The 27,242-nt window shown below is 57.5% G+C and overlaps 9 protein-coding genes across 9 annotated transcripts; 3 read left to right on the top strand and 6 right to left on the bottom strand.

Moving 5' to 3' along the window:
* Nucleotides 1-30: 30 nt before the first annotated feature.
* BKCO1_8100041 (carboxyphosphonoenolpyruvate phosphonomutase) lies at nt 31-732 on the bottom strand (the record flags this gene model as incomplete). Its single annotated transcript, XM_020279479.1, has 2 exons — nt 31-169; nt 241-732. Coding segments are annotated over 2 exons (631 nt in total), but the record flags the coding sequence as incomplete, so codon positions are not given.
* A 571-nt stretch (nt 733-1,303) lies between these two features.
* On the bottom strand, nt 1,304-1,771 carry BKCO1_8100040 (uncharacterized protein; the record flags this gene model as incomplete). Its single annotated transcript, XM_020279478.1, has 2 exons — nt 1,304-1,567; nt 1,616-1,771. 2 exons carry the CDS (start codon nt 1,769-1,771, stop codon nt 1,304-1,306), a joined length of 420 nt encoding a protein of 139 aa, XP_020125694.1.
* A 553-nt stretch (nt 1,772-2,324) lies between these two features.
* BKCO1_8100039 (peroxisomal-coenzyme a synthetase) lies at nt 2,325-4,066 on the top strand (the record flags this gene model as incomplete). The annotated part of the gene is made up of 2 exons (XM_020279476.1): nt 2,325-3,806; nt 3,875-4,066. 2 exons carry the CDS (start codon nt 2,325-2,327, stop codon nt 4,064-4,066), a joined length of 1,674 nt encoding a protein of 557 aa, XP_020125672.1.
* A 2,431-nt stretch (nt 4,067-6,497) lies between these two features.
* On the bottom strand, nt 6,498-7,563 carry BKCO1_8100038 (uncharacterized protein; the record flags this gene model as incomplete). The annotated part of the gene is made up of 2 exons (XM_020279475.1): nt 6,498-7,354; nt 7,422-7,563. 2 exons carry the CDS (start codon nt 7,561-7,563, stop codon nt 6,498-6,500), a joined length of 999 nt encoding a protein of 332 aa, XP_020125673.1.
* Nucleotides 7,564-8,094: 531 nt separating this feature from the next.
* BKCO1_8100037 (major facilitator superfamily transporter) lies at nt 8,095-10,281 on the top strand (the record flags this gene model as incomplete). The annotated part of the gene is made up of 7 exons (XM_020279474.1): nt 8,095-8,448; nt 8,503-8,527; nt 8,581-8,748; nt 8,802-8,972; nt 9,029-9,498; nt 9,558-9,898; nt 9,963-10,281. The coding sequence occupies 7 exons, from the start codon at nt 8,095-8,097 to the stop codon at nt 10,279-10,281; spliced, it is 1,848 nt and encodes a 615-aa protein (XP_020125666.1).
* A 362-nt stretch (nt 10,282-10,643) lies between these two features.
* BKCO1_8100036 (uncharacterized protein) lies at nt 10,644-13,470 on the bottom strand (the record flags this gene model as incomplete). The annotated part of the gene is made up of 5 exons (XM_020279473.1): nt 10,644-11,208; nt 11,265-12,863; nt 12,924-13,005; nt 13,056-13,291; nt 13,427-13,470. The coding sequence occupies 5 exons, from the start codon at nt 13,468-13,470 to the stop codon at nt 10,644-10,646; spliced, it is 2,526 nt and encodes an 841-aa protein (XP_020125667.1).
* A 4,287-nt stretch (nt 13,471-17,757) lies between these two features.
* BKCO1_8100035 (beta-glucosidase d) lies at nt 17,758-20,257 on the bottom strand (the record flags this gene model as incomplete). The annotated part of the gene is made up of 4 exons (XM_020279472.1): nt 17,758-18,232; nt 18,288-18,611; nt 18,670-20,095; nt 20,146-20,257. 4 exons carry the CDS (start codon nt 20,255-20,257, stop codon nt 17,758-17,760), a joined length of 2,337 nt encoding a protein of 778 aa, XP_020125664.1.
* Nucleotides 20,258-21,572: 1,315 nt separating this feature from the next.
* On the top strand, nt 21,573-22,670 carry BKCO1_8100034 (sam dependent methyltransferase; the record flags this gene model as incomplete). Its single annotated transcript, XM_020279471.1, has 2 exons — nt 21,573-21,892; nt 21,983-22,670. 2 exons carry the CDS (start codon nt 21,573-21,575, stop codon nt 22,668-22,670), a joined length of 1,008 nt encoding a protein of 335 aa, XP_020125665.1.
* A 145-nt stretch (nt 22,671-22,815) lies between these two features.
* BKCO1_8100033 (chitin-type 1) lies at nt 22,816-27,083 on the bottom strand (the record flags this gene model as incomplete). The annotated part of the gene is made up of 13 exons (XM_020279470.1): nt 22,816-23,836; nt 23,890-24,283; nt 24,602-24,645; nt 24,701-24,821; nt 24,873-25,122; nt 25,186-25,326; nt 25,380-25,419; nt 25,467-25,566; nt 25,616-25,869; nt 25,924-26,339; nt 26,399-26,528; nt 26,585-26,893; nt 26,947-27,083. The coding sequence occupies 13 exons, from the start codon at nt 27,081-27,083 to the stop codon at nt 22,816-22,818; spliced, it is 3,357 nt and encodes a 1,118-aa protein (XP_020125670.1).
* Between the last annotated feature and the right edge of the window lie 159 nt (nt 27,084-27,242).

Below are 27,242 nucleotides of genomic sequence, written 5' to 3'. Positions count from 1 at the left end.
GGGGGGGGAGGGGGGAAAGGGGATGCTTACCGTCCATGTCGGCGATGACGGGGGGGCCGTTGATGGGATCGAGGTTGCAGATCATGTCGGCTTGCTCTTTCATGTCGTGCAGCTGGGCGATGGCCAGGTCGGGCTGGCCGAGGCGGGAGGCGGTGGTGCCGGCGCCGGTCTGTGGGGGAGTGTTAGTGTTTATACTTGGTTTTTTTCCCAACACAATGGGATGATGGTGATGGTTCTTACCATGTACAGCCCCTCGAAACCAACGGACATGGCCACGCGGGCCGAGAAGCCGTCGAACACGCCCGGGCACACGACGATGCGGTCGGAGCCGTCGAAAATCATGCGGCGCAGCCGGGTCGAGGCGGGGAGGCAGCCGGTGTCGATGTCGCTGTCGTCGTCGGAAACGAGGTCCGGGGTGCTGCGCGGCGGGGAGACGACGAGGGGCCCGGTCTTCATGAGACGGCCCTCAAGCTGGTCATGGTCGTCGTCGTCGTCAGAACCAGTGGTCCGCTCCGCATCAGCTGGAAGATCTTTTGCTGGAAGCGGCGCCGAATGATGTCCAGGAACGCGGCTTGGCGCTGCAGAAGGGGCTCCAGCAGGCTCTGCATTGCGGTGGTGGGTCTTGATGCGCTTGGTGGGGACGGGGGAGCTGTCTTCGGGGTGCTTGCGGGAGAACTTCTCACGAAGGCGTTCGTCGTCGGAGGGGCAGGATGCGAGAATGGAGGGCGACATTGGAAAGGGAGGAGAGTTGATTTATCGTGTTCTTGTTCTGGTGTGGGTCTGCAGTGCGATGGTCTGTTTCTTAGTGCCCGCTGCTTGTATATTTATCGCAGGTTGAGGCTGTGTGCTGTGCACGCATTCGAGTGCTAGAGAGGCGTATGAGAGCATTGGTAAGCGTATCACGGTGATGCCAAGCATGGCAGCAGCAGAAGGGTGCTTGTCGAAAGCTTAGCATTGCTGAAGAGTGCTTACGGGGTCAGCTCGTCAGCTCTTTAACCTGTGGAGAAGCATGTTGCTTGTGGCGCATCAGCTCACCACTCGCTTCAATGCCCATTTTGGGCCCAGGGCAAGGGCAAGGGCAAGGGCAAGGAACGTACAAATATAGCTTTCCGGTTTTAGCTCGTGGCGCGGGGGACGGCCGAAGGATGCGCCCAATGAGAATCGACGGGTATTGCAGGAGTGCTTGCCACGGGGATCACGCACCACGATGGGCAGAAAGGACATGTTCTGAAACGTGACTAGTTCATTATCTACACAATAGAGAAACCCAAAGCCGTGCGCCATTCTATTCCCAAGATGCGTTTCATTGGCCGTCTTTGATCTGGGCAGCCTGTGCCTTGGCAACCCCCTCAAACCGCTCTAGATAGCTGCAGTACTCGGCAAGCGACCTGGATATCTCTGGGGGCAGCTTCGCAGTGCTTTCGACCATTCCTCCGCCCTCAAAAAGATTGTCGAAAGCCCCTTTGGGAAGCACTTCGAAGGTGATGGGCCCCGGCGGCTGGCGGAGAGCGGAGTGATGCTCCGGGGTGGTAAAGGCCGCGACTCTCTTGTCTGCTGTGGACTCGTTCTATCTCGTTTAGTGGAAGGTCCCTGTACAAGAGTAGTAGTCGCTTACGCATGGTTGTTCTGATTTCTTCTTCTTGTTGTCCACGTCGGCCGCTCGGATGGGCGAAGCGGGGCGCTTGTTGCGGCGGCTGGGATCCGATTCCATTGGGGTGCCTCCTTGTTGATTTGGACGGTCTTGCGACGAGCGGTTGGGTGGAGTGGGCATGTTTTCAGGTGAGAGGGCCATGCGGCGCGACTACCCTCACGCCACCCGGCGATACGTTTCCCCACAGCCTCGCCGCGATTGTTGGCGTATTTGGAGACCAACAACAGGCGGCAATGCAGCTATTCTGCCTGGTTGAAAATAGGGCCCAGGCAGCCGTCTAAATTTGGGCCCCCAACTGTGAGCTGTGCCCTGCCGTGCACGCCATTGCCGCATCCGGCCTGGCGTACGGCGAGGGAGCGGGGGCCAAAAGCTTGCCCGAATGGGATCGAGTCAGCTTACAGCCGTCTGAATCCAGCATCATCATGTCGCGTAATGCTTCGCCCAGAGACGAGATGCGCGCCGCCAGCGTCGCCGGCCAGCCTGCCTGGTAACTCATCTTTAACGGCAGCTTAGAACCCTCCAGCACAGCAATGTGAGCAACCCAAACAGCCGCAACCCAAAGATGGATTCCGTTGCAATGTCCCTCTCGAGCCTGCGCTCCTATTTCACCTCGTGGTTCTCGTCCATGCCAGTGTGCAGCCCACCAGCACTGCAGACCTCTCCGCAGCCCATCATGTCTACCCTCGCCTCGTGCCTCCACAGGGGCTTCGACTCGTCCGCCGTCGTCATACCCGGCAAGAACTTCGACACCAACATCTCGCATCGCGACCTCGCCCGCCGTGTCAGGGAGTTCCAACTCAACCTCGCCGCAATCGGCATCACCCACGGCTCCCGCGTGGCCTTCAGCCTGCCCAACTCACTGGAGCTGATCGTGGCCTTCTTCGCCTCGACGTGCATGCGCGCCGTCGCCGCGCCCCTCAACTTCGACTACAAGCAGTCCGAATTCGAGTTCTACCTCCAGGATCTAGACGCCGCCGTCCTCATCGTCCCCTTCGGCTCGCTCGACGCGAACACCGAAGCGGTCAAGGCGGCGCGCGCGCGCGGCGTCCGCGTCGCCGAAGTGAGCTTCAACGGCGGCGAGATCGTCTTCAGCGCCCCGACCCGCACCACCGCCGGCGGCGTGAGCCGGCTCAACCAGCTCGAGGCCCAGCCCGACGACGTCGCCCTGATCCTGCACACGAGCGGCACCACCGGGCGGCCCAAGGCGGTGCCGCTCACACACCGCAACCTCACCGCCTCGATCAAGAACATCCACCACACCTACCGGCTCACGCCGCGCGACCGCGGCCTCGTCGTCATGCCGCTGTTCCACATCCACGGCCTCGTCGCCGGCACGCTCGCGCCGCTCGCCGCCGGCGGCTCCGTCGTCGTGCCCCCGCGCTTCTCCGCCTCCGACTTCTGGCCCCACTTCGTCGCCCACGCCGCCAACTGGTACACGGCCGTGCCCACCATCCACCAGATCCTGCTCAAGCACCCGCTGCCCTCGCCGCCGCCCCGCAACATCCGCTTCGTCCGCAGCTGCTCCAGCCCGCTGCCGCCCACCGTCCTCGCCCAGCTCGAGCGCGCGCTGCGCACCGTCGTGCTCGAGGCCTACGCCATGACCGAGGCCGCCCACCAGATGTGCTCGAACCCGCTGCCGAGCGCCGGCCAGGGCCCGCGCCTCCCCGGCTCCGTCGGCCAGCCCCAGGGCGGCGTGCAGCTGCGCATCAAGGACGATTCCGGCGCCGACGTGGCCGCTGGCGAGGTCGGCGAGGTGTGCGTCCGCGGCGAGAACGTCACGAGCGGCTACCTCGTCCCCGATGGCGACGACGCCGAAGCGGCGCGCGCGGCGCTCGACGCCGCGACCTTCACGGCGGACGGCTTCCTGCGCACGGGCGACCAGGGCGTGCTGGACGCGGCGGGCTACCTGCGGCTGACGGGGCGCATCAAGGAGCTGATCAACAAGGGGGGCGAGAAGATCAGCCCCATCGAGCTGGACAACCTCCTGCTGCAGCACCCGGCCGTGGGCGAGGCGGTGAGCTTCGCCGTCGACGACGCGCTGTACGGCCAGGACGTGGGCGTGGCGGTCGTGCTGAAGAAGGGGGAGAGGCTGGGTGAGGATGAGGTCAGGGCGTTCTTCCGCGAGAGGGCGGCGCGGTTCAAGGTGCCGAAGAAGGTGTGTTTTTCTTTTTCTTTTTCCGTTTCGAGTTTCGGGTTTGCTGACTGTTGTTTTCTTGTCGACAGGTCTACTTCACTGAGACGATGCCGAAGACGGCGACGGGGAAGATTCAGCGCAGGCAGGTCGCCGCGGCCATGACGAGGATGGAGGCTCTCAACGTGCCGACGGCTCCGATCGTCCACCAGCAGATCAAGGAACAGGTCAACAAGGACCAGCCGATGATGCAGGTGTGCCAGGCTGCGCTTGTTCGTTGTTGATGATGGGATTTTGATTGGCGTTTTGCATGGATGAGTTGGGACGGGGAAGATGATGGAGTTTGGAGGAGTTTGAGGGGTTTGATTTTTCAGGGTTTCACGCGAGGAACGCCGTTTTCTTCTAGAATTTCGATAACGACCAATCTGAGCTTTCCGCACAGCGCAGTTCCAGCACAAGTTGTGCTCCGCTCTTCATACTCGTAGAACGGTGTAGTATTGGAGTGCTATCATGCTTGATGAGACTAACGTGTCTGTGCCTGGCAATGTCGTCCTACTTGTCGCCTACATGCGTCGCTACCCCTACCTAAAAAAAAGAAAGTGAAGTGACCTACCCCGCGCTGCTAACCAGCCATGGTTGACTACTCATTTTCTGCCATGGTGCATTATTCGACCAGGCAGAAGTTTGCGTTCGCAGAGATGACCCAATCAGGTTTAGTCCCACCTTGCATGTGTAGTCTCAGCTAGCTGTGAAGCCCCTTCGAAGCCAATCAAATGAGAATTTAATATACCCAACCTCTTTCATCCAGTCAGATCGTTTCGCTGGACTGATGCTCTTTCTACCTTGCAGCCGCTCGCTGATCATCGTCCACGTGTAATTGTCTATTCATTGAGGATACCCCTATACCCATGCAACGTGAAAGGCCAAGAAAAAAAAACATGTCGGGCGCGAAACCGCGCCGCAATGAGAAATTACTAGGCTACCTGCAACATGTGCATGGCATGCAGATGGTAGCTATTGATAGCGCGCCCGCCCCCAAAATAGCCGTGGCGCAGCTCCAGCCGCAGCCGCAGCCTTGCATCCCCACCAGATGCGACGCGTTTCAGACGGTCAAAGCCAAATCCATTCCAGAAACGCTCTGTCTAATTTCTGCATTACCAGCGGGTGGAACGGCCAATCTCAGCTTCCAGCCAGATTCGCTGTAGTCGGTACAGCTGTGCCTCAGCCAGGCACGCATTGCTGACCGTTTGTGATAATAGAGTGAAACCAGATCCTTCGGCCGTCAGCACGCAAAAGAAAGCGAGCAGTGCGAGATGCAGATCGCGTCAGCCCGCTGTTCGCTTGTAAGCGCTGAACAAGCTTGGGGGCGCAATGCTTAGTTGGGGGCTGACTTGTTACCCGGAGATGCCACAACCCCCGCAGTACTTATATCAACCTGTGGCCGTCCAGCTTTCTTCTGCACTCAACAACCACACTCCAATCCACTTCAACAAGGAAGCAACATCTCCGCTTCGTCCTCTTCGAAACATCCATCTGCAATCGACCACCTCCTCCGCAAACACCGCAAAACACAACACCGCCAAAATGCTCGTCTGGAAGCTCATCAAGAAGATCAAGGGCGACAAGAACGGCCAGCAGCAGAAGTAGGACCATCACGTCTGCGAGGTACGACCCGGCGTACATTCGCACCTCTTGTGTCGAGCTTCTCATTGACTGTCGCATCCAGCTCCATCAGCCAACGATCCTCTCTCTCATCAATTCGACCCTACAGATCGCAATCCCCGCCCTCTTCCAGCATCGAGCTTTCTGTCTGTCCACAGGGTATTTTCACATCACGGGATGATTTCGTCAATGGGACTCGGGGGAGTTATATCTAGTTGTTTGAATTGATTTCCTTTCGGAGTAGACCTTGTTTTTTATCATGTCATGCGGCTGTGGGAATGATTTCTAAAATGGACTTTGGTTGAATCGTTATGGCTGGAAGTTTCATCAACCATCTAGATTTCAAAGAATGAATTTTGACGGCTTGTCCAATCCTTGGTCTCCTTTTAGGCTGCAGTGATATTTTGCTGAACATTCTCTCTCGCCGCTATATGGCTTACGCATAATGAGTCAATATTTCGTAACAATGGTATGTATGTATGTATGTACATACTATTACATATTCTGTGTCAGCCGGTCAATGCCGAATATAGCTGCTCCGAAGCATTGGAGGCTCTAAACATGTTGAGCTCACCGAGTCGCTTCGGGCTGTGGCCTCCGCCTTTTTTTTTCTTTCCGTTTTGCCTTCGCCAGGTAGATCGTTTTATATATTTCTTTGGATGTGTGCACCTCCCGCAGGTATGACATTGCTTCAGTTCAGTGTATTTACTGATTGTTTGCACTTACCCGACTACAGCTCAAGTTTCGGCAATCGTTGACCATACATTCAAACAGAACGCTCTCTTCAAATTCCTAAGAATAAGCAAATGTCTATCATCATAATTCTATCATCTTCGTGTGTTATCCGCAGAACAATAGTAAACCAATTTCAGAGCATGTACCGATCCACCACGTCAACACATCCCAGACGCATAAGCCATCGACATACGAGATGCTCTCCCCTCACACCAGACAACACAATCAAACCCTCAATCCGTCACAGCACTCCTTCCCTCCCTCTCTCCCTCTCCCTCCAACCCTCCAGCACCTCTCCTCCTCCTCCCCCGACGATCATCAAGCCCTCGGCTTGACGCACCCCACCCCCACCAGCGCCACCCCAACCACCACCTCCGGCACCCACGCCAAACAAAGATACAACACCCAACTCCCCCGCAACGGATCCCACACACTCGTCGCCCCACCATCCCCGCCATCCCACTCCCCCACCGTCGCCGCCACCCCCACCGTGTACGCCACCCTCGCCACCAACGCCGGCACCCCCACCCCCAACACAACCCCATACGCCACCCCCCACCACCTGCCCCCCTGCATCCCCTGCGTCCCCATCCCCCGCGCCCGCCCCCACCCCATCACCGCCGCCACGAACGTCAGCGCCACCGCCAATGCCGCCAACCCCGCGGCGCCCCGCATGTACGTCTCCCCGGAGGAGAGCTGGTCGGCGGTGGGCGGCGTGCTGGAGGTCGGGCTGGAGAAGACGCGCAGGCCGCCAGTGACGCCGAGGCCGAGGGAGAGGAGGATGGAGAGGTGGGTGAGGCGGGCGAGGATGGTGCTGTGGCGGGGGGCGGTTGGTGGTGGGAGGGGTTTGTTGAGGTTGAGGTCGGTGGAGGTGGTGGTGGAGCTGCTGGGGTAGCTGTGCGTGGGGGGGTAGGGGGATGGGGAGTAGCTGGGCGGGGGGTGGGAAGGGAAGGCGGTGCGGTTGACGAGCTCGAGGGGGCGGAGGCGGCTGGCGCGGCGGTCGTTGGGGGTGTTGCGGGTGCTGCTGGATGCCGCGTGCTTGAGGTTGATGATGTCGGCGACGGCCATGACGAGTGGGGTGAGGACGACGGTGCTGAGGATGGCGGCGGGGGTGTAGAGCGAGGTGTTGTTGTTGAGTTGGACGTCGATGGTCATGCCGGCGCCGACGAATTTGACTGCGGGGAGGGGAGGTGGTTTAGTGGCTGTGGCTGGTGGATTGAGGGTGTCTGTCTGTCGTCTTACCGAGGATGAATGTTAGGAGGTAGTAGAAGGACTTCATGCGCCAACGCTGGAGAAACAGCGTGAAGAGCGTGCCCGCCAGGAGCGGAAGGTAGACGGCAAGTGTGGCGACATTGATCCAGCCGCGTTCGTTGAGGTGGCCCATGATTGAGGCGGTTGAGCGATGGAGTGGGCTCCTCGTAATTCAGCGAAGGATGGGGTTGGTGTTTGAGGGAACAAGAGGGCGTTTTTCTCGCGCCAAGCAGCGTAGCCTCTGCATTGTATACGGCTCGGGCGATGGGTCCTTGCAGTGCTTGGAGGCAGCGCAAGACACGGTGTTTCGTCAGAATAGGCAATGCGTGACAGTCGCGAGTGTTGGGTAACGGCCCCCAATGGAGCCGATTGCTTCGTGATGTGGCGCGGATGATCACCCGTCAGCTTACATGGCTCGCTTGGGTTGCCCCTTTCAGCCTCGACGTCGCCCGTTTGGGAATCCATCCCCATCATCCCCATCATCACCGTCATCATCAAAGCCTTTTGCTGTGATGCATGACACAACAAGTGTCTCACAATTCCTTCGTGGCTGGCCGTGCGCTTCTATTTTGGACGGCTGCGCTATCTACATGTTCATGAAAACTCCCGCCACTCTCGCTGCCAGACAGGACGCAACACACCGCCCATCATGTTTGTCGCAAGCATGGCTTCGATGCATACTGAGACCGACAACCAGAGCAGCTTGCGAAGCTCGGTTGCCTCATCCGTCGACCCCGAGAAGAGGAATTCCTACCTGGCGGCTTTTGCAGACTACGTGTCATCGACCTTTTCCACGGAAAACTTGCCACGCTACGAGGAGAGCGGCGACGACACGAACAGCTTGGCGAAATGCTCATTAACAGGCGGCGGCAGTGATGTGGCAAATGGAGCTTGTGAGGGTCCCCCTCAGGCTGATCTGAACGACAGAGAAAAGAATACCAACGAGGACGACGGCGACGGAACGACAAAAACTCGCCGGGTAGCCATCGGCATTGCTCTCGCGCTGACCATGTTCGTGGTATGTGTCCCCCAGCTCCCTTCATTGATTCACCACTGACTTCCAATCTGCCAGGTTTCTCTCGACTCCACCATCATCTGTATCTCCCACCTCAGCCCTGTTCCTACACGCTTGTTGCTTACCGGTTTGCAGCTACAATCATCCCACATCTCATTGAAGTATGGGGAGACATGTCCGAGTTCTCGTGGTACGGATCCGCGTACCTGCTGCCCATCCCCGCATTACAACCAGTCTTCGGAAAGGTGTATCCTTACATGAATACCAAATACGGCTTCCTCGCTGGCTTGTTTTTCTTCGAAAGTGAGTAAGCCCTACGGTCTGTACCCGGACCAGATTCTGACTCTTGACAATAGTTGGATCCCTGATCTGCGCTCTGGCAAACTCCTCTAGCATGTTCATTGCAGGACGCGCGGTGGCTGGAACAGCGGGCGCGCTGATGGCGCCTGGTGTCATGCTCATCATCGCCGATGTGATTCCCAAGGAGAAGCGCCCATTGTTCACCGGACTCATCGCATCCGCTGCTGGTGAGACCCTTGCAGATTCTACGACGAAAGAGCTACTCGTACTGACTGTGCATCAGGCATTGCCTCGTGTCTCGGTCCCATCATTGGGGGTATTCTCACATCTCACTCGTCCTGGCGCTGGTGCTTCTACATGAACCTACCCATCGGCGGTTTCACCGTCGCCGCAATGACCATTCTCTACAAGCCGCGTCCGCGGGACCCCAACGTTTCGACATTCTGGGAGAAAGTCAAGTCTCTGGATCTCCCGGGCAGCGCGCTGATCGCCGGATCGGTGACTTGTCTTCTCCTTGCCTTCACTTTTGCCGGGGAGGGCGCCTGGTCTGACCCGATCGTCATCGGCTTGCTGATTGCATTCGCCATGCTCCTCATTGCCTTGGTCGTGGAGCAGTGTCTGGTCCCAGACAACAGGGCGCTGATTCCGCGCAGCATCATACGCAAGAGAGGTATCATCATCTGCTCCATCTTCGGATTCCTGACCGAAATCGGATCCGCCAGCGAGGTCTATTTCCTTCCTTTCTACTTTCAGGTACGATGACTCCCCTCCAGTCCATCTCACGCCGTAGTCGTTGACAATGTGCACCACAGGGCGTCAAAGGCAGCACAGCCGAAGGCAGCGGCATCGACCTCCTCGCGTACCTGCTCGCCCAGACAGTCGGCGGAATCATGACTGGCATCGCCATCAACCGCTTCAAGCTGTTCAACCCGTCAATGCTCTTCGGCGCCGTCGCTTTTTCTGTCGGCTCCGGCATGCTGCACACGCTGTCGGCGTCCACCCCGTCGAGCGAGTGGATCGGCTACCAGATTCTCGCCGCCTTCGGCACCGGCTGCTGCCAATTCATCGCCATGGGCATCGCGCAACAGGAGTTGGACAGGCACGAGGAGTCGATCGGGCTCGCGGTCGTGTATATGATCAAGATGCTTGGAAGGTGAGATTTCTACCGTACCTGGGTGGCTACACCGGCGCAATACGCTAACGACTTCTTTCGTCAGTTCCGTCGCCGTGTCGCTTTGCAGCACCATCTTCTACCAGGAGCTGCAAGACAGTCTTGAGGATTCGGGCCTTTCGCAGTCTGCCATCAACGGCATCATGAGCAACCTCGTTTTGAAGAGCGGTAGCGGAGGGTCAGGCGATCCTTCCACGCGCGTTGCCGTTGTCAAGGCCGTGGCCAAGGGAGTCCAGACCGCCTTCATCATTCCCATCGTGTCCGGTGTTCTGTCCTTCTGCGTTGCGCTGTTTCACAAGTGGAAGAAGATTGGACCCGCCGACAAGGCGGCTGAAGACGTCAAGACTGAGACGGAAAGGGAATGATTACTGACTGCCTCGGAAACACTTAGACTTGCCAATATACCACCAGCATCCATTTCATAGATTGTTCTGTTAGCGTTTGATATGTTTTTAGGAAGATTACGCATCTCCATAGACGATACCTGTTATACATCTTTCTCAACGCTCCATCCACTTAGCCCGAATTGAACTTTTTGCGAATCCACTCGGTAGCTGCAAATGTGATATTGACATGGAAATGGTGGTCACAAGTAAGCAAATTGGCGACTCAATGTATATTAAACTAATCAGGAACAAATCAAATAATTATGTTTAATAGGACCCTGGTAAGACGTGCTACATCTCTTCCGCCCAAGATGTCGACCCAGACTGGCTCTCTGGCTCTATCATGTAGGAATCGCAATCCATTGGACAGTTGCGGCAGAAATGGCACTTCCATCCAATGCGTATATTTTCCATGAGAACGCCTCCTTTGTCACATCCCAGATGGAAGTACCAAAGTAGTAGTTCCTTGACGATCCACTGATGTCGAAGGAACTGAATCCGACGAGAAGTTTGGGAGGTTTTGAGAACTTGCCTTTTGGAAAGCTGCACCAACCCTCTTTGCCATGGTCCTGCTCCTTCGAGTCGCGAGAGTAGGCATAACTGCCCATCGCGCAGGCTGAGTCTGGGCTCATTGCAATCCATGAAATGGACGCTTGAGTAAGCGCCGAACTCGTGGAGCCAACATTGATCCTGAAAACGTCCTGCTTGATCTCCGTGGCTGACACGTCAACGCGCTTGCCATTGCTGATCGGGAGATCAAGCCCAGATATCCATATCAGTATTTTTGGAGACTTCGGGAAAGACTTCGAAAACTTGATTTCCCTGGAAATCGAACCGTGGGCCTCAATCTGACCACCTTGGATTCCGGGGCAATCCGGACGAACGCCGATCCATGTGACTTCAGCACTGTAGCTGCTTAGCGTATTACTCAACATTGAAGAGGTAGAGATAGGTTTAATTACTCATAGAGGACAGAATCTGACCATTGGTCCACACCGATACTAAACTTGTCGTTTGTCATGCAGTCCACGGATGTGGAGAAGTGCATATTTGCGCAGTTCCAGGTATCCATCTTCTGAAAGCCAGTCAGAATTACCGGAAGCGGCCTGTCAGGGCACGTGTTATTGTACGACAATATCGCTGACGTGCGTGGCACTGGAGTGCTCGCGTCGTGAATCTTGTACATGTCCCAGACTCCGCCTGGTGGTGCCTCAGACTCAGCCTCTGTTCCGACGGTGTCGCCCATGTTGGTGATGTTCACAGTGGTCGGTGCCGCCGCATTGCTCCAGATGGGTGCAAGTCGGTAAATGCCCCGTCCCGACGTTGGATCCAGTGAAGCCAGTCCCCAGAAGCCCTGGATATATCCGCTTTCCATCAAGGGGTCATAATGGGCCATCTTCAGACTTTCAAATTCAACGCCGTCGCGACGAGACTTCCCGTTGGTTGGTTCCTTCCAGCCAGCTGGCTGCGCAACAAGGGTAGAACCTCGATTGGTTGAGAGGCGTACAGCAGTGATGCAAATTGCTACCTCGGGGCCAGGCCGACCGGTTTCGATGGAGCATCCCACAATGTGTTCATTGGTACCCAGGTTCAGCTTCAGCTTGAAGATTTTGTCACTCAGGGAGAGGGTCCCAAACACGGTTACGACACCGTTTGCGTATCTGAGACTGAGGGCAGAAACCACGCCTCCCCTCATGTGCACAGTTGTTTCGGTGAGTGCCCAGTCGGGCTTGAGGTAGTCCAGACTGCAAAACGGATGTCCGGCGCTGTCTACAGCGCCACACGGAACAGCCATGCGAAACTGCTTTGCGATGTCGGGATGCTCCACGCTAAGCTCTTTCACCTTTGCGCGCTCGTTCTGGGACAAGTCTTCTTCGATGCCAGAGTAAAGCTTTGCTCGTGTGTCATGTGGGTAGTCTTCCGGTGCTGCCTCAGCTGTAGGCACGACCCTCGGCAGATACTCGCTGAACACCAGGGGGTCCTCCACTTGGTCATCGCGCGTGTCGTCTGTAGCAATGGCTGGGTTCTTGCGGATCTCATCCACTTCTTTCAGGATCTTGAGCAGCTGGTTCGTGCACTCCCTTTTGGCTTTGGCGATTCCTTTCCACGAGGCATCAAACCTCCGCTTGCGATCCGCGGAGAGTGGTTCGTCCTTGAGGAACTGCATGACCCCAGACTTGATCTGTGTGGTCTGTGTCGAAAGCCTCCGCTCGATGTTCTTGAATTCTATGAAAGCATCCAGCAACACGTTCGCATAGAAAGCAGTGTGGTCGTAGTTGAGCGCAGGTCTCAGGGCTTGCGAACCACTGAGACTGTCGTATTTTGTGAGAGTGGCGAAGATTCTCTCTGGCTGATCAGCGGCCAGCGTGGGAAAATTGCTTGCCTCATCTCGGAGCGATTGTAGACTGGACTGCTGATCATCGAGCGTGATGGTGCCTCCGCCGACATTTGAAGCCTCCACGGTGATCTGGGAGAGCTCCATCGCTGTGCGCATCGCCGTGTCGATGGTACCTGTGAGCGGCTTGAACTTGCCGCTACTGATCTCGAAGGAGGCGGAGAGACTGAAATAACCATGATTTAGCTGATCGCATCGCCACCAAGCGGACGGGTTGCAAACGAACCAATCTGAGACTTCCGAGATCCTCTTCTTATCCTTCAACCGTACGGAAATGAGAGCATCGAGCTGCCCTCCTTCCAGGAAACCTGGACGCGTATCAGAACAAGATGTTTAATCGTTCAGTGGGAACCCTGACCCGAGATGAAGCAATCCCCGAAATTGTTGTGACTGTGTCCGTTAGCCAGAGCCTGGGTACTTGCAAAAGTAGCAGCCGGGCGATCTTGTCGGGTCACTACTCTGATACTGAGGTAGTAGTTGAGATCTGCTTCGTGGAAGTGACGGGTATCGATAGGAAGACCGGCTCCGGATCCGTTTCGGCTCTGGCGTATGATGGGAGCGGCGGCGGATATGTTCATCTCTGTAATGACCTCACTACCCAGTGAATGTCAGCTGCGCTCCAACATTTCTTGTTCGAGAATACAACTTGCCTGAGGCTATCGACAAATCGAGAAGTGTAAGTCACGATGGGAGCCTTGCGGTCCTGGCTAATGACTGGGATAGATTTACCGCCACCATTCGTGGCGTTCAGTACAGCCCTGGGTTGGTTCCATTGCGACGACGTCGGTGTTGCACTCGTGAGCATACTGGCTTCCGAACCGCATTCGTATGCATCGACCCGTGTTTCTTGTGGAAACATGTCTGGAGAATGAACCTCGGCCAGAGATGCATCGGCGCGGAGCCTTTCGATGGAAACTGCATTCTCGTCCTGGATTTCCTGGGTAAAGGAGTTGAATCTTCGTGGTGTCAGTGCGGTTCTTGACAATCAACGGAAGGGGAGAAACCCTTGACCTAAAATGGGGACAGATGTCAGACATGAGAAACAGCCATGATACAGAGGTCGGACTCACCCAATTGCATGCAATCATCGTATGGCGCTATGAGGTACGACATGATGGGCAAGAACCTGCGTCGCGAAGCAAAGATGAAACGAGGAACGCAGAGAAATGGGAGCAGAACATAGCACTTATACCAGGGAAATAGGTGGAAAATTTGCTTGCTGATACCAAGGTTGTTTGCTTTGAACACGCGTTGGTATGTACATACCTAAGCGAAGTGTCTCATGTTTGTACTACATGCACTCCATACGACAGGCGAAAAACCGATCAAATCCATTGGCATGTACGTTACGGAGCCACCGATGTGTGCGGCCGAGCACAAGGTCTGGATTTTGATGCGAGTTTGAAACTGGGACATTTCCTTTCGCGAAATGGATTCAGCTGGACATGTTACCATGTAGGAAAAAAGTGATGCCTTGTCGAGGCTCAAACGGCTGGAAGATTCAGACTTTCTGTGGCGCGACCTTGCAGCAAACAAGGCGGCTACAGAGCATGCATACTAAATGCAGTATGGGACTTGCATCGGCTAGTGTTGCTGCGGCCCCATGTCGTCCTGTCCCTAGACCCCACAGGTTACACGGCAAACGGAGATGAAACACATGGACCATCGACCACAGCCCTTGCATCGAATCGATACTATTGAGATACATCCGTCGAGATAACGATAGCTAAGACGTGCGGCGACCTGGTCATTGCTGTTGACCATTGCCCCCACTCAAATGCATCCCCTGATCTCAAATTGCATCTTGCAATAGTATGACCCCATTGCATCATCCGTAACAAACGACCCGAAAAGCCAGGGTGCATGCTGTGTGACATTGAGAGCGCCAACATTTCTGATCGTAGAGTGTTCCGTACCCCAAATATTCGGTACTCGACGGCCATTATAGCTTCAGGTACACACTACAATGCACTGAGAAATAGGATTGAGTTCAAAGATAGGAGACTAAAGCCACCGTGCTGGATTTAAAGGAATTGGCGAAATGGTGAGAAGAATTGAGTGGAGCAGTGAAACTGTTCATCATCGGCTCTGCAGCTATATTCACACGTCCAGTGAATGTTGCCTGGCCAAAGTTGACTTGTCCCTTGGGTGAAGCTTGCTGCATCTAAACTCAGGGGACTCAAGTGCCGTACCTGGTTGATTGTTCCAACCGCCGGTGATGCGACCGGCAGCTACCCCCCGTCGTGGGTGCCGCCAAGCCTGCGCTGGAATATATTGGCTCCGCATGGAGCAATACTGGAAGGGTGTAGCCAATCACGGGCCGACCGCGTGTGGCTTCGGATTTCCTACACCACTGCTATCATGTGAATGTGCAGTGTCACGTCGCCTCGCGAAACTTTCGGCCCCCCATAGCAGGAACATATTTCTCTTGTCGGTGTGCGGCGAAGATTGTCTAGCAGATTCGCAACTGGCCTGTTCGAAGATGCTTATGGCCAAGCCACTGTTGCAGTCGAAGCCCTTCAAGTTGCTTGTCAAATCTTCATTGTCGCCCCTCTGGCTCATGTAAGATAGGCGACGCGTTCGACGGCTTCTCGACTGATCATGTCTCAGCTACGCCTGCATTGTCTTCATCAATCCTTCCTGGTGTCCTCGGCGGCATGCACCGCTCTCGCGATCTCGCCGAGGGCGCAAAGCGGGTTGCTTGCCCAGCCCGATGGTGACGGCTTCAGGCGCGCGGTGACGGGTGCGAGGCGGACGCGTGTTCGGGAACGCATGATCGGGAAGCGCTGCTCATACATGTTCGGCACGGTGGGACAGTCGAGGCTGGCATGTCGGATGGAAGGGGAGTCTGGTCGGTCGGGGAGAGGTCGGGGAGAGGTCGGGTCTGTCAACGGAGAGGATGAGCGATAGGTTGGAGCAGTCGCCACGAGCTGCTCCGTGATGATCCTCCTCCGGGGCCTACCGCGGCTGCCACGCGAGCGAGGCGCTTGGGGAATTAAGGGAAGGCGCACGCTCTTCCACGTGGCAGCGGTAGCGCGGCAGTTTCTGCTCTCGGACGTTGGTTGGTGGCACCGTCGGTTTTGGCTTCTAGGCGCCGCTCTAGCCGGCCCTCTCCGGAGCCTTCTACGCTGGTTCCACGGGCCGTGCAATTTCCACATCCGGGGCGAGATTCTGCATGGTGTGATTGCCTGAAGCGCTTTGGGTGCGCGGCACCCTGTGTCGCCGGCGGTTGCGAATCCGTGTGGCGGAAGAATACGGGATCTGAGATACCGGATCAAGGGGAACGGCTAAGCAAGCCTTGGGTATGTCGAGAGCAGCCAGAGGTGCGGCACCGCCACGACCGCACTACCAGGAGACGGCTAGCGGAATTGGCCCGGACCGCCGCCACATTCCGTTTCGGGCAGTTTTTCGCAACGGTCCCGACATGGCTTGTGTTGCGACGGCCTGTCCGCCTGCCTACGAACAAACATGTGCCTATGGCCTGTGTGCTGCCCGTCACGCAGATGTCCTTCACCGTGGCGGATGCTTTTCCTGGTCGGTGGCTGTTTCTGGACACTGAGCTCAGATAGTTCCTGTCGGCCCGAGCGTGTGCGGAGCCGGACGTCTGTGGGTCCACGTGGATCTTAGACTGCATGCATCGCACGGACCTACCCTGAGCCGTGATGTTGACTCGGGAGAGTAGGCTTTGTCACTGCGACCAGCCGTTGCCACCTTGCGCCACGAGTAAATAAGCTGCCCAGACCCTTCATCAAAGCGATCAACCCGCTGACTTTAAAGCCTTCACCAAACCGCTCCCGACGACAACCAGCTGCCAGACGTTCCAAACCACAGTTCTGCCATTGGAATCCCATTTGGAGGTACGCACATCCCAGACAGCCTTGGCAACCCCTTTCAGTCCCTGACCATGGACATTGTTTAGAAACTGTGCCGAGTTGCCCCAATAAATCCCATCTGCGATTACCGACAAGTCATACCCGCACCATGGTGAGTGCTCACGCAAAGAACCTCGCGAGTCCCGCGTCTAACCACCATCTACGCAGGGCGAATGCTCCGAATACTGCATGGCAGTCCTCTGTCCGCCTGCAACAGTCGTGCTCAAGCGCGACTTCGGCAACGACGCTCTTATCAACATCGGCCTCTGCTGCCTTGGCTGGATCCCGGGAGTCATTCGTAAGTTTTGCTGTTGCCACAAAGTAGACGACCCTGCTGACCTCTCATCTACAGACGCCTACTACATCATATCGCACACCGTCGACATGGACGCAATAGCACTAAAGAACCATAGATGATTGTTGGAGAAGGGTGCGAGGGATGCCCCAATGTACAGTTATTCTTCAAGGGGTATTCGGACACTGGTGTTTTAGACATAAGAGGTTCTAATAGACGGGATAGAGGACGGATGCCGCGATGGTCGTAGCATGGAGTTACGCGTTTTGTAGCCCTCTTTTGAGAGGCTTCTTTTTCTACACCACAGGGTGCATTCAGGGGGAAGGTCCTCGTGTCACTTCCCAATAATTCAACAACAGCTCCCAATCCATAATTGATTGCCAACAGACGTCTTTTGCGGTGGTGAAACAGAAACGACAGGTCATTGAACTAGGAGGGCCGTCCTCCACAAACCCCTGGATAACTGGCAAGAGATGGGGGGCCGAGGCTAAGACTTCTCTCACGACATCGACGCCCAACGCAGTAATTGAAGCAAATAGCCGGTCATAGTAATGGACTCCAACAGTCTTCCCTTGTAGGCGGTCGAAGCAGATGTCTAGATGCAGACGCATTTCTTGTGATGGCAAAAACATGCCCAGATACGTGGTTCCACCACCCAGGTAAGCATCCGTAATGCCGTCATCAGCCAAAGACAGGTGCTTCGAGAGCGTTAGTCAATCAACCAGAAGCAGTCCAGTGAGCAAAGGCTCAGCCCCAGCGACCAGGGATCTCGATACAACTGCAGCAAAGCCCCGCCATGTACAGCATCCGCATCTTTCCTCACCCAACAACCCCGCTCACGAGTCACACGCCCGGCCGGCCGGGCCCCTCGCAACACTCCACCCACCCAGTACCTACCCCACAACAATATCCCCCTCCACCCTCCCATCCCGACTGCTCGCCCCCACCTCAACCCCATACCTCCCCCCCTCCACCCTCCACTCCCCCGCCCTCACATCCCAAACGCTCAGGTCCCTCCTCCGCAACACAAACACCACCTCCCGCTCTTCCCCCGCCGGCACCCACACCCTCTCGAACCCGCGCAGCTGCCGCGCCGGCACGTCCGCGCCCACGCCCGCCGGGTACGTCAGGTACAGCTGCGCGACCTCGTGGCCGTCGACGGCGCGGGGCCCGGTGTTGGAGACGGTGACGGAGACGCGGGCGGCGGGGTGCCAGAGGGAGGCGCGGCCGCCGGGGAGGAGGGGGCCGGTTGCGTAGGGGGCGGCGGAGAGGGTGGTGGAGGAGGAGGCGTTGGTGGTGGTGGTGGTGGTGATTGTGAGGGCGGTGTAGGTGAAGGTGGTGTAGGAGAGGCCGAAGCCGAATTCGTGGCTGGGGTTGTGTCAGTTGTGGTGAGGGAGGGGGGGTGGCGTCGGCGACGACTTACCGTGGGGTGATGTTGTATTTGTCAAAGTATTTGTAGTCGAGGTAGTTGCCTTCGGTGAAGGTGATGACTTCGTCGGCGGAGATCTGGGTGTTGGGGTCGTAGTCGCTTTCGTTCTTGGCGATGGTGTGGACCAGGCGGCCGGAGGGGTTGACCTTGCCGTAGAGCACGTCCACGATGGCGTTTCCGGATTCTTGGCCGAGGGCGCCGCCGTAGAGGACGGCGGTGACGTTTTCGTGGGTGATGAATCGATCGACGAGACGGGGGCCCGTGGTGTTGATTACGACGACGGTGTTGTTGCAGTTGGCTGCAACGGCGTTTACGAGGCTGCAGGAAGGTCAGTGTGGAGAGCGGGGTGGAGGGTGAGCTGGTGGCCATGACACACCTGTCTTGATCAGTGTTGTAGAGCTCGTCCCGGTCGCCGCCCTCGCCGGAGTAAGCGTTCAGAAAGACAAGGCACACGTCCTGGTTGTAAGAGTAGCCTTCGGTTGTCTGAGTGGCCGCAGTCGAGTCTGTGCTTGCGGATCCGGCATTGGGCCCCGCGCCAATGCCACCAGTAGCTCCGCTGGAGATGACGCTGTCGTTGAGCATGACGCGGAGCATGGCTCCATCCTCTCTCGCCTTCTCAACAAAGGCGTGTTCAGGGGTGATCAAATACGCAAAGGAGCCTTGGCCGCTTCCGCCAATCTGCGCCATGTGGCCTTGGAAGACGGAGTCGGATCCCTGGACTGACATTTCAGTGTTGGGTCCAATCTGCGCGGATCCCGCATGGACACCGAACAGGGCAATCTTCTTGGGACTCCTGAGAGGCAGGGCACTGTTCGTGTTCTTCAGCAGGACGAGAGAGGCAGCTGCATACTCGCGGGCAAGCTCGCCATGATTCTTGCGCGTGTCGACATAGTCACCGTCCGAGGCGAGGTCCGGGAAGCTTGCAAGATCCTGTCCGTGCTTGTACCAGCCGATGATGGTGCGGATCACCATGTCGTCTAGACGAGCTTCGGTGAAGGACCCGTTCTGCATACCGGCAGCGATGCTCGAGTTGGTCCAGTAGGTAGACGAGCCGCGGTCAAGACCCGCATTGGCCGAGTGGATCCCGGTCTTCTGGCCGCCGACGTCGGCATAGACCAGGCCGGGGAAGCCGAGCTCGGTCTTGAGGTAGTAGGCGAGCAGTTCCTGGTTCTCGCAGGAGAAGGTGCCGTTGACGCGGTTCATGGCACACATGACTCCGCCCAGGCCGTTCTTGACGGCGTCCATGAAACCCCAGAGGTACGTCTCGTGGAGGGCTTTGTTGTCGACGACGGCCGAGTACGCGTTCTCGGCGGCGCCGGCGGCTGCGTTGAGGGAGCCCGCACCTTCGCGATTCGTCTCCTGCTCGTTCAGCAACACGTGCTTGCCGGCGGGGATGACTCCCGCGTCGCTGATCCCCTTGGTGGCCTGGCCGAACATGATGCCATTGAGGTATGCGTCTGGGCCGTACGTCTCGCCATTGCGTCCTCCCCATGGCGAGCGGCCGAGTGGCTGGGCAGTGGGCGCGTTGGCGAGGTTGATTCCCTTGTTCCACATCTCGGAACCGAGCCCGTAGCTTTGGTTGTAGACCAGCTCTTTGTCCCATGTCATGGCCATGGCAAGTGGAGCTGGCCAGGTGGTGACCCAGTAGTAGTCAAGGACAGATGCAGAGCCATCACTGGTGCTCAAACCCGGGAAGCTGCCAGCACTGCCTTCGGTGATGATGTCGATTTTTTCCGAATTCGACAGTGTAGCGACGAATTGCTTCGACCTTTCAAACGCCTCCTGCCATTCGCCAAGATGGACTGGGTATGCGTCAGCACAAAGCTTGTGGGTTGATATGCATCCGACATACTGGTTCCTGAAGAGAGCAGTTGGGCTGAGTAGTTCGTGGAATACGTCCATGCCGTCGCGTTACTGAAAAGAAGGGAAAGGCTGGAAGCCAAAAGGAGACAGCGGGCTACCATGGTGGTCAGCTTGGGAAGAGATACAAGTCTTGTTGCCTGATGGTACATACCCCTATCAGCTCTACCTCAGTCTTTTACTTATGGACGACCGAGCGGATAGTGGTACGCGTCCGCAGCCGTTTTCAGTGCCTCCAGGTAGACTGTCCATGACTCCTTGTGAGCTGTTCGGCTTCGGCCGATTGCGCAGCCTCGAGCCGTACACGGGAGCTTATTGCGAAGCTTATTGTTTCTTATCACTGGAAGCCGACAGGGGTTGGCTCCCTCGACCATTACGAGAGGCCGCAATCTGATTGCACAGTGGGTCCGGTTGTCCTGACAATAGAGCCATGCCTAAACAGACAGCTGGCTATGCAAACCTGATGACCCACAGAGACGCGTATACACCATGGATCCGAGAATCACCCGCGTCCTATCGTGCCGTCCAACTCTTTCGGGAAGGTCTAAAACGAAACGGACTCGGGCCGGGGCAGGAGTTCAAACGGTCCGAGGAGATCGGCAGACCCAAACATCAGTTCGGGCATGCATGACGCTGATCTGGGAGAAAGTCGTCAACAGCACTGTCGTCAGCCGTTACGAGTCGCTCCATTGTCGAATCACGCCTTCGCCCGTAGAATTGAGCCTTCTGACTTAAGTACGCGTCGACGTCTTCCAAGTGCGACTTCGGAGAGCTCTCCATTTACACTCCCCAACCTCTGCAACAAACCTCTGCCTGAAAACCCGCTTCAAGCTGCAAGCATCAAAGTCATAGGAATGAGTACACTTTAGTCCGATTTTGTCTCGATATATGCTGCTTCTTATCTCGTCCAGTCTCTTGCAAAAGACCTACTCTTTTCGTGTCATCTTCTGGTCAATCTTATCGACAGCTCAAACAATGGCAGTGGCAACGAAGCCAATTGCAATCAAGTGCTCCAGATGCAGGCCGAATACTCGGTCGAGCTGCGACAGGCTGATTATCACCATGACCACCAGGACACGATGCGGGCTTTCAACACTGGCCAGATGACACTTTCGCCTTTCTCTCTCGCTACGGAACTTTGCTCGTCGATCATCGGTTCAGCTGACACATCGGGATGGAAATTAGTCCAACAGTGGAGAACATGACATCTTGCGGCACAGCACGGCAACCACACTGAAACGGTGCACCATGCGTCGGCGACGGCTGATGAATCAGGACCGGCGGACCTCGCAGAGGCTAGAACAGGAAGCCATCTCCACGTCGAACCCATCCTCAGCGCACATATAAAACCGCTCCGATCCGCCCGCCGCCCCGATCATCCGCCCGCTTTCTCCCTCCCTCCCTCCCTCCTAAACCACAATGGCCGACGACGACAACGACGACACCCCCCACGCCGGGTGCGACAGCGGCATCGAGGACGGCGACGACGACGACCTCGCCAGCGAGACGACCAGCGTGCACTCCAGCATCTACCGCTACCGGTTCGAAAACGGGCGCCGCTACCACGCCTACCGCGACGGCGAATACTGGGGCCCCAACGACGAAAAGGCCCAGGACCACCTCGACATCGCGCACAACCTGTGGCTCAAGACGCTCGACGGCAAACTCTTCCTCGCCCCGCTCCCCGCCGAGATCGGGAAGGTGCTCGACGTCGGGTGCGGCACGGGGATCTGGGCCATGTGCGGCGTCACCCTCCCTCCCCAGTCCTTCCCTCCCCCTTCGCAATCGTCCGCACCCGAAAAGCAAAACTGACAACCCCGCCCGGGCAGCGACCTCGCCGACGCCCACCCCACCGCCGACGTCACCGGCACGGACCTCTCGCCCACCCAGCCGTCGTGGGTGCCGCCCAACTGCCGCTTCGAGGTCGACGACGCCGCCGACACGCCGTGGACGTGGCGGTCGGGCACCTTCGACTTCATCCACGTGCGGTCGCTGTTCGGCTGCGTCGGCGACTGGCGCGCCTTCTACGCCGAGGCGCGGCGGTGTCTCAAGCCGGGAGGTTACATCGAGCACGTGGAGATGGGGAGGAGGTTTAAAGGGGCGGGGGAGGATGGCAGTGGGTTGCCGGCGGATAGCGCGTTGGCGCAGTTGGATGGGTTGGGGGAGGAGGCGTGTAGGCGGATCGGGAAGCCCGGGGATGTGGTGTATCGGATGAAGGGGTGGTTGGAGGAGGGCGGCGGGTGGGAGGATGTGACGCAGGTGGAGTATCGGTGGCCGACGGGGCCGTGGGCGAGGGATGCGCGGATGAAGGAGTTGGGGCGGTGGAGCAGGTTGCATTTGCTGGAGGGGGTGGAGAACTGGACGCTGGCGATGCTGACGCGCGTGTTGGGGTACTCGTTTGAGGAGGCGCAGGTGTGGATCGCGAAGATCAAGGCGGATGTGAGGGATCCGGCGGTGAGGGCGTATCATGACATGTATGTGTGCTATGCGCGGAAGCCGGAGGAGGGTGGGTCGTGATATGTGGGATGTTTGGTGCGTTTGCTGTGGGCTTCATTGATTGCGAGACTGGCATGGGCTAGCTGCTTGGTGTGCTTGGTTCGTCGTGGTTCTTGTATATATATCGACATTAAGAGACTGGTTCACTGGATGACTACCTACGTCTTCACCAGAACCTCTGCGGACCGACGGGGATGCTATAACGCTCCTCCAACTCGCGTGCATCCGCCTCCTGGAACTCGGCAATCCCCCCGGCCACTCCGTACTCGTCCACCCGCCAGTTACCCTCGGTCACGTTGTTATACATGTTCTCGAGCACCGCCAGCAGCTGCGTCCCATGCGGCTTGCCGTACTTCTCCACCCCATCCATGCGCCACACGCCCGGCGTCGACCCGTCCGGCCGGCGCGCCAGCTCGAACGGGAACCGCACCAGCACCGCGTCCTCGAACGGCGCTGGGTCCTGGGTCCAGCAGAGGTCCAGGTAGAAGCCGCACGGCGCGCCGCCCGGCAGCAGGTTGTACGGCCAGCCCGCGGCATCATCGTGCGGAACAGGCTGCTGGGAAACATCATGCTCGACGACGAACAGCCGGATGGGCTTCACGAAATGCGGGCCCTCGTCGTCGAAGGCGACGTCGCGGTAGGGCTGGGCGACGAACTCGTCCAGCGTGGGCAGGCGCACGCCGGGGGCGAGGTAGACGAAGCGCGGGCGGCGGGCGCGCAGCAGCAGCTCGCGCGCGAAGCCCGTCGCCGGCACGCCCGCCGCGTCCAGGCTGGCGGCGTCGACGAGCCCGTGCTGGTTGTCGGCGTCGGCGGCGGCGGCGGCGTCGATGGCGTAGCCCGGCATGCGCGTCTCGATGGCCTTGATGAGATCGGCCCAGATGTCGAGCGTTTCTTCGAGGTCGACTTTCGAGTAGGGCGCCTCGACCCACGGCCGGGCGTAGTCGACGACGGGCTTGCGCGCGCCGCTGGCGGGGTCGATTCGCGGCTGGCTGCTGCCGTTGGGGGCGGCGGCGGGGGCGTCGTCTTCGAAGAAGCTGAACGGCAGGGCGACGATCTTGCGGTGCTCGATCATGTCGATGTAGATGCTCAGGACGGATTCGAGCTTCAGCCACTCCGGTTCGTCCTCGTCCAGCTTCATGTCCTCGATGCTGAAGTTCATGTGGACGGTGTGGTCGGTCTGGTCGTAGCTGTTGCGCTGGATGAGCCTTCGAACGCGGACACGGGGCTGAGGAATACTCACACAAGTCCGTCGGGGTTGGAGCCGAGCTCGGCGTGGGTGTTGTAGAGCGTCAGGAAGCGGTCGCCCTGTCCGAATCCCTGGGTGAACCAGAGCATGCTGGGGGCATGCAGTCCGTGCAGGTATCTGAAGAAGCTGATCCCCGAGTCGCGGGGGATCGCGTATGCGCGCTGCAGGAACTCGACGATGGACGGGTGGAGTCTGGAGCGTACGGCCTCGGCCTCGTCGGCGTGGTATTCCCACCAGCTAGGCAGCGGGAGCCGTTCCCTGGGCGCCGGCATGCCGTAGGATCTCCAGGCGTAGCTGACGATGGCGTTGTGCAGGGCGGCGCAGCGCTCAAAATCCAGCCCATCCACGTCTTCCCGGGGCGGGCGGTCTGGGCTCACCCGCCATCGAGCTACAGATGCAAAGTGGGAAGCCATTGGAGTCGATAATGGGCATTTCTTGGGGGTGGCGGGGCGAGTTTAAATAGCTCGTGCATGCTGCAGGCACCCGGCCCCACAAGGTTGTGCCTCTGTAATTAATTGCGGCACAGCACTTATCTACGTAATTAGGCTCCAACCACCCCAGAGTGGGGACGTTGGGTCACTCGTCATCACTCTGCCTGCCACTGTGCCTCATGAATCGCAAGCCCCCGAGTAGCAATTTCCGGATCCTGAGGGTAGGAATCGTGTTTAGTGAATGCAAACTCCTCGTGCCAAGAGGGAAAACTCACCGCAATAGTCTGTGGAATTGCCACAATATCCAGATGTGCTGCAGCTGTGAACGAGACCTGTCAGCTGCATCAGACCGTCGAGTGCTCACTCAAGCTCACCAGATCCCAAATTGCGTTCCGGTACAGGTTTTGTTGCCCGCAAACAGCGGCCCACACGACCCGTCCAAGCTCTTCCCGCCAATGTCAGGGTCGCACGCTCCGGACATGCAGTTTCCTGGGCCTTTGGAGGTCAGCACTGTCGCATATGAGCCGCCTCTTCTTTTTCACCTACCGCACCAATCATCCCCCGACCCACAGTACCCGCTCGTGCTGCAACAGCTGCGGCTTCGGTCAGCATCGACTTCCAAGACGCCCAAGGCTTGATCAACATACTCGCCAAACCCGGAGCCAGTGCAGCTGATCGTCTGGTTGCACGTTCCGTCGGTGCTGATGAGCTCGGTCGAGTTGGAACATGCGCCGGACACGCAAACGTTGGCGCTGCAGTAAGCTGCCCCGTCGCCGCAATACCCGTTCACCGAGCACTGCAACAATCCAAGTCAGTCGGGCCGCATGTGTTGAAGAGTGCTGGGAGTGCAGTGGCTTACGCAGTCGCCGAAGCCCGAGTCTTCACAGTCGGCATTGTTGTAGTTTGGTCCACACGTGCCGTCCGTACTCGTCGCGCCCTTTGTTATCGGCGCCACGCATATGGCGTAATCCAGCCAAAGGTTGGTGCAGTCGTCGTTGAGCTAGAGGACCAGTAAGCGACGTGCTGACCATAGGACACAGAATGAATGCCTACTTGGTCGTTGAGGTCTTTGACATCTTGGAGCGTGATGCCGCTTCAGACAAATCAGCCAGGTTCTTTACGTGCTGGCGTCATACTCACAACCGCAGCGCGATAGTCTGACACGTATCTCCCGTCTTTACGCTGTAGTAGAGCCCACAGGCCGCGGCTGCACCCGGTTCTGTGGGCAGCGCAGGAGTCGCTATCCTCCACACTCAGTAAATGGCACCCGTCGGAGAGCTGAAAGAAACCTGCCTGTAGTGTAGTACTGTCCTGTGCTTGTGGGTGCGAATATCGATGCAGTTGGTGTATATCTGCCCTGCGCAGGCCTGGTTTGGTCAGCGGTTTCTGCACGCCATTCATCCAGTGGAAGCCAGCGCACCCTTTGCAAAGCGCCTGAGGCCCGAGATTGTCGCAGCTTCCTGCGAGCTTGGGATTCCACTGCAGCAGCATCGGTATCGTCACATTCTGATTGGCGTCGGAATAATTCGCGGCGAGATCAGTGCTGCCGGCTTCGTCAGCATACTCGTTCAATCACACAAATTGCAGCACCTCCTACCAGGTTACACCACCATAGATCGTATCCAGCTCGCACGGCAGCGGCAGGCACACTGTTGTGTTGCTAAACTGGCAGTTGTAGTCTCCAGTAACCTGCCGTGCATCTCCGGTGCTGACATTGTAGTTCCTTGTAAGAATCTCGCATGGCAGCGAAGGGTCTGTGGGCTGGACGAGCTGGCCAGTGCACGTTGCGTTGGCTTGGTCAGTCGAGGATGTTGTCGTCGTCGTTGTGGCAGAGGCCGTAGCTATGGTATTAGAAACCAACGTCGGCGCCGAAGTCGTCAATGCCATGGTTGTGGAGCAGTTGGTTTGCAACAGATCAAACTGCTCCAGCAGGTAATCCGTGTGATTCGAAGACACGAGGAACGGATCCTCGAGCCGTTTTCTCCACATCAGCAAGAAGCATTCGCTGCAGTACTGTACAAATTCTGGTCAGCTTTCTTTGCATGGAATGCGGCGGAGCTTTCAAGATTTACCAGCTCCTTGTCGTATAGATTCGTCACGGCCATCATGTCAGACGTCATGTCGGCAGTGGAGAAGTCAGGATCGCTGCACTCGGCGGGTATGTTCGTCTCGTCTTCCTGATAGCATGCCGCCGGATCCCATCTTTCATTTCACCAGTCAGCCGTGTTTGCCGTTGAAAGAGCTGTAGTGGTGCTTACCTGATGTAATCGCTGCCGACCCATGACTGAGACTCGAAAAAACACCAGTTCTCAGCCGTGTCCTGGAGGCAGGCAAGCTGGTAGCCCCCGATGTACCTCAGTGGCATGTACTTGGGATCCAGCACAAGGCCGTTGTGAGCGACCTGTTGGCCGGAGCAATCGCTTTCAACTGCCGAAAGCCACTTTTCCAACGACGTCGAGCAGTCTGCCGTGCACATGGTCGTGACATTCTCCTGAGACCAGTACTCGAGGTCGACTCCCTGGGCTGCTTGTACAGTGTTGAGGAGATCGCAGCTCAGTGTCGCGTTTCTGCCCAGGTCAGCCGGAGAACAGACAGAAGGTAGGCGTCTCGCAGTACATACAACGCCTGCATGCACTGGCTGTCTACCCCAAACGAGGAGCTGAGATCCGTAGCATTGTAGTTGTCGAAAATGGTGAAGTCTGCCGTGACAGCCGCCAGAAGCAGCTGTCCGGTGAGCAGAGTCCAGCCGGAACCCATGGAGAAAAGCAGTTGGGCAAAACACAGGCGCAACAGCTCCCCATCCACGCTGCGGCAGCGCCCGTATAAAGCACTACTGGGGCGAGTTTAACACCGAGAAATGCTCGGAGAAGGGGTCACCCTTCGGTTGCAGTCTACAAATTGTGATATTGAAATGGC

The sequence above is a fragment of the Diplodia corticola genome (assembly GCF_001883845.1).
Source record: "Diplodia corticola strain CBS 112549 chromosome Unknown scaffold81, whole genome shotgun sequence".
NCBI lineage: Eukaryota > Fungi > Ascomycota > Dothideomycetes > Botryosphaeriales > Botryosphaeriaceae > Diplodia > Diplodia corticola.
This window is presented reverse-complemented; position numbering and strand designations above follow the sequence as displayed.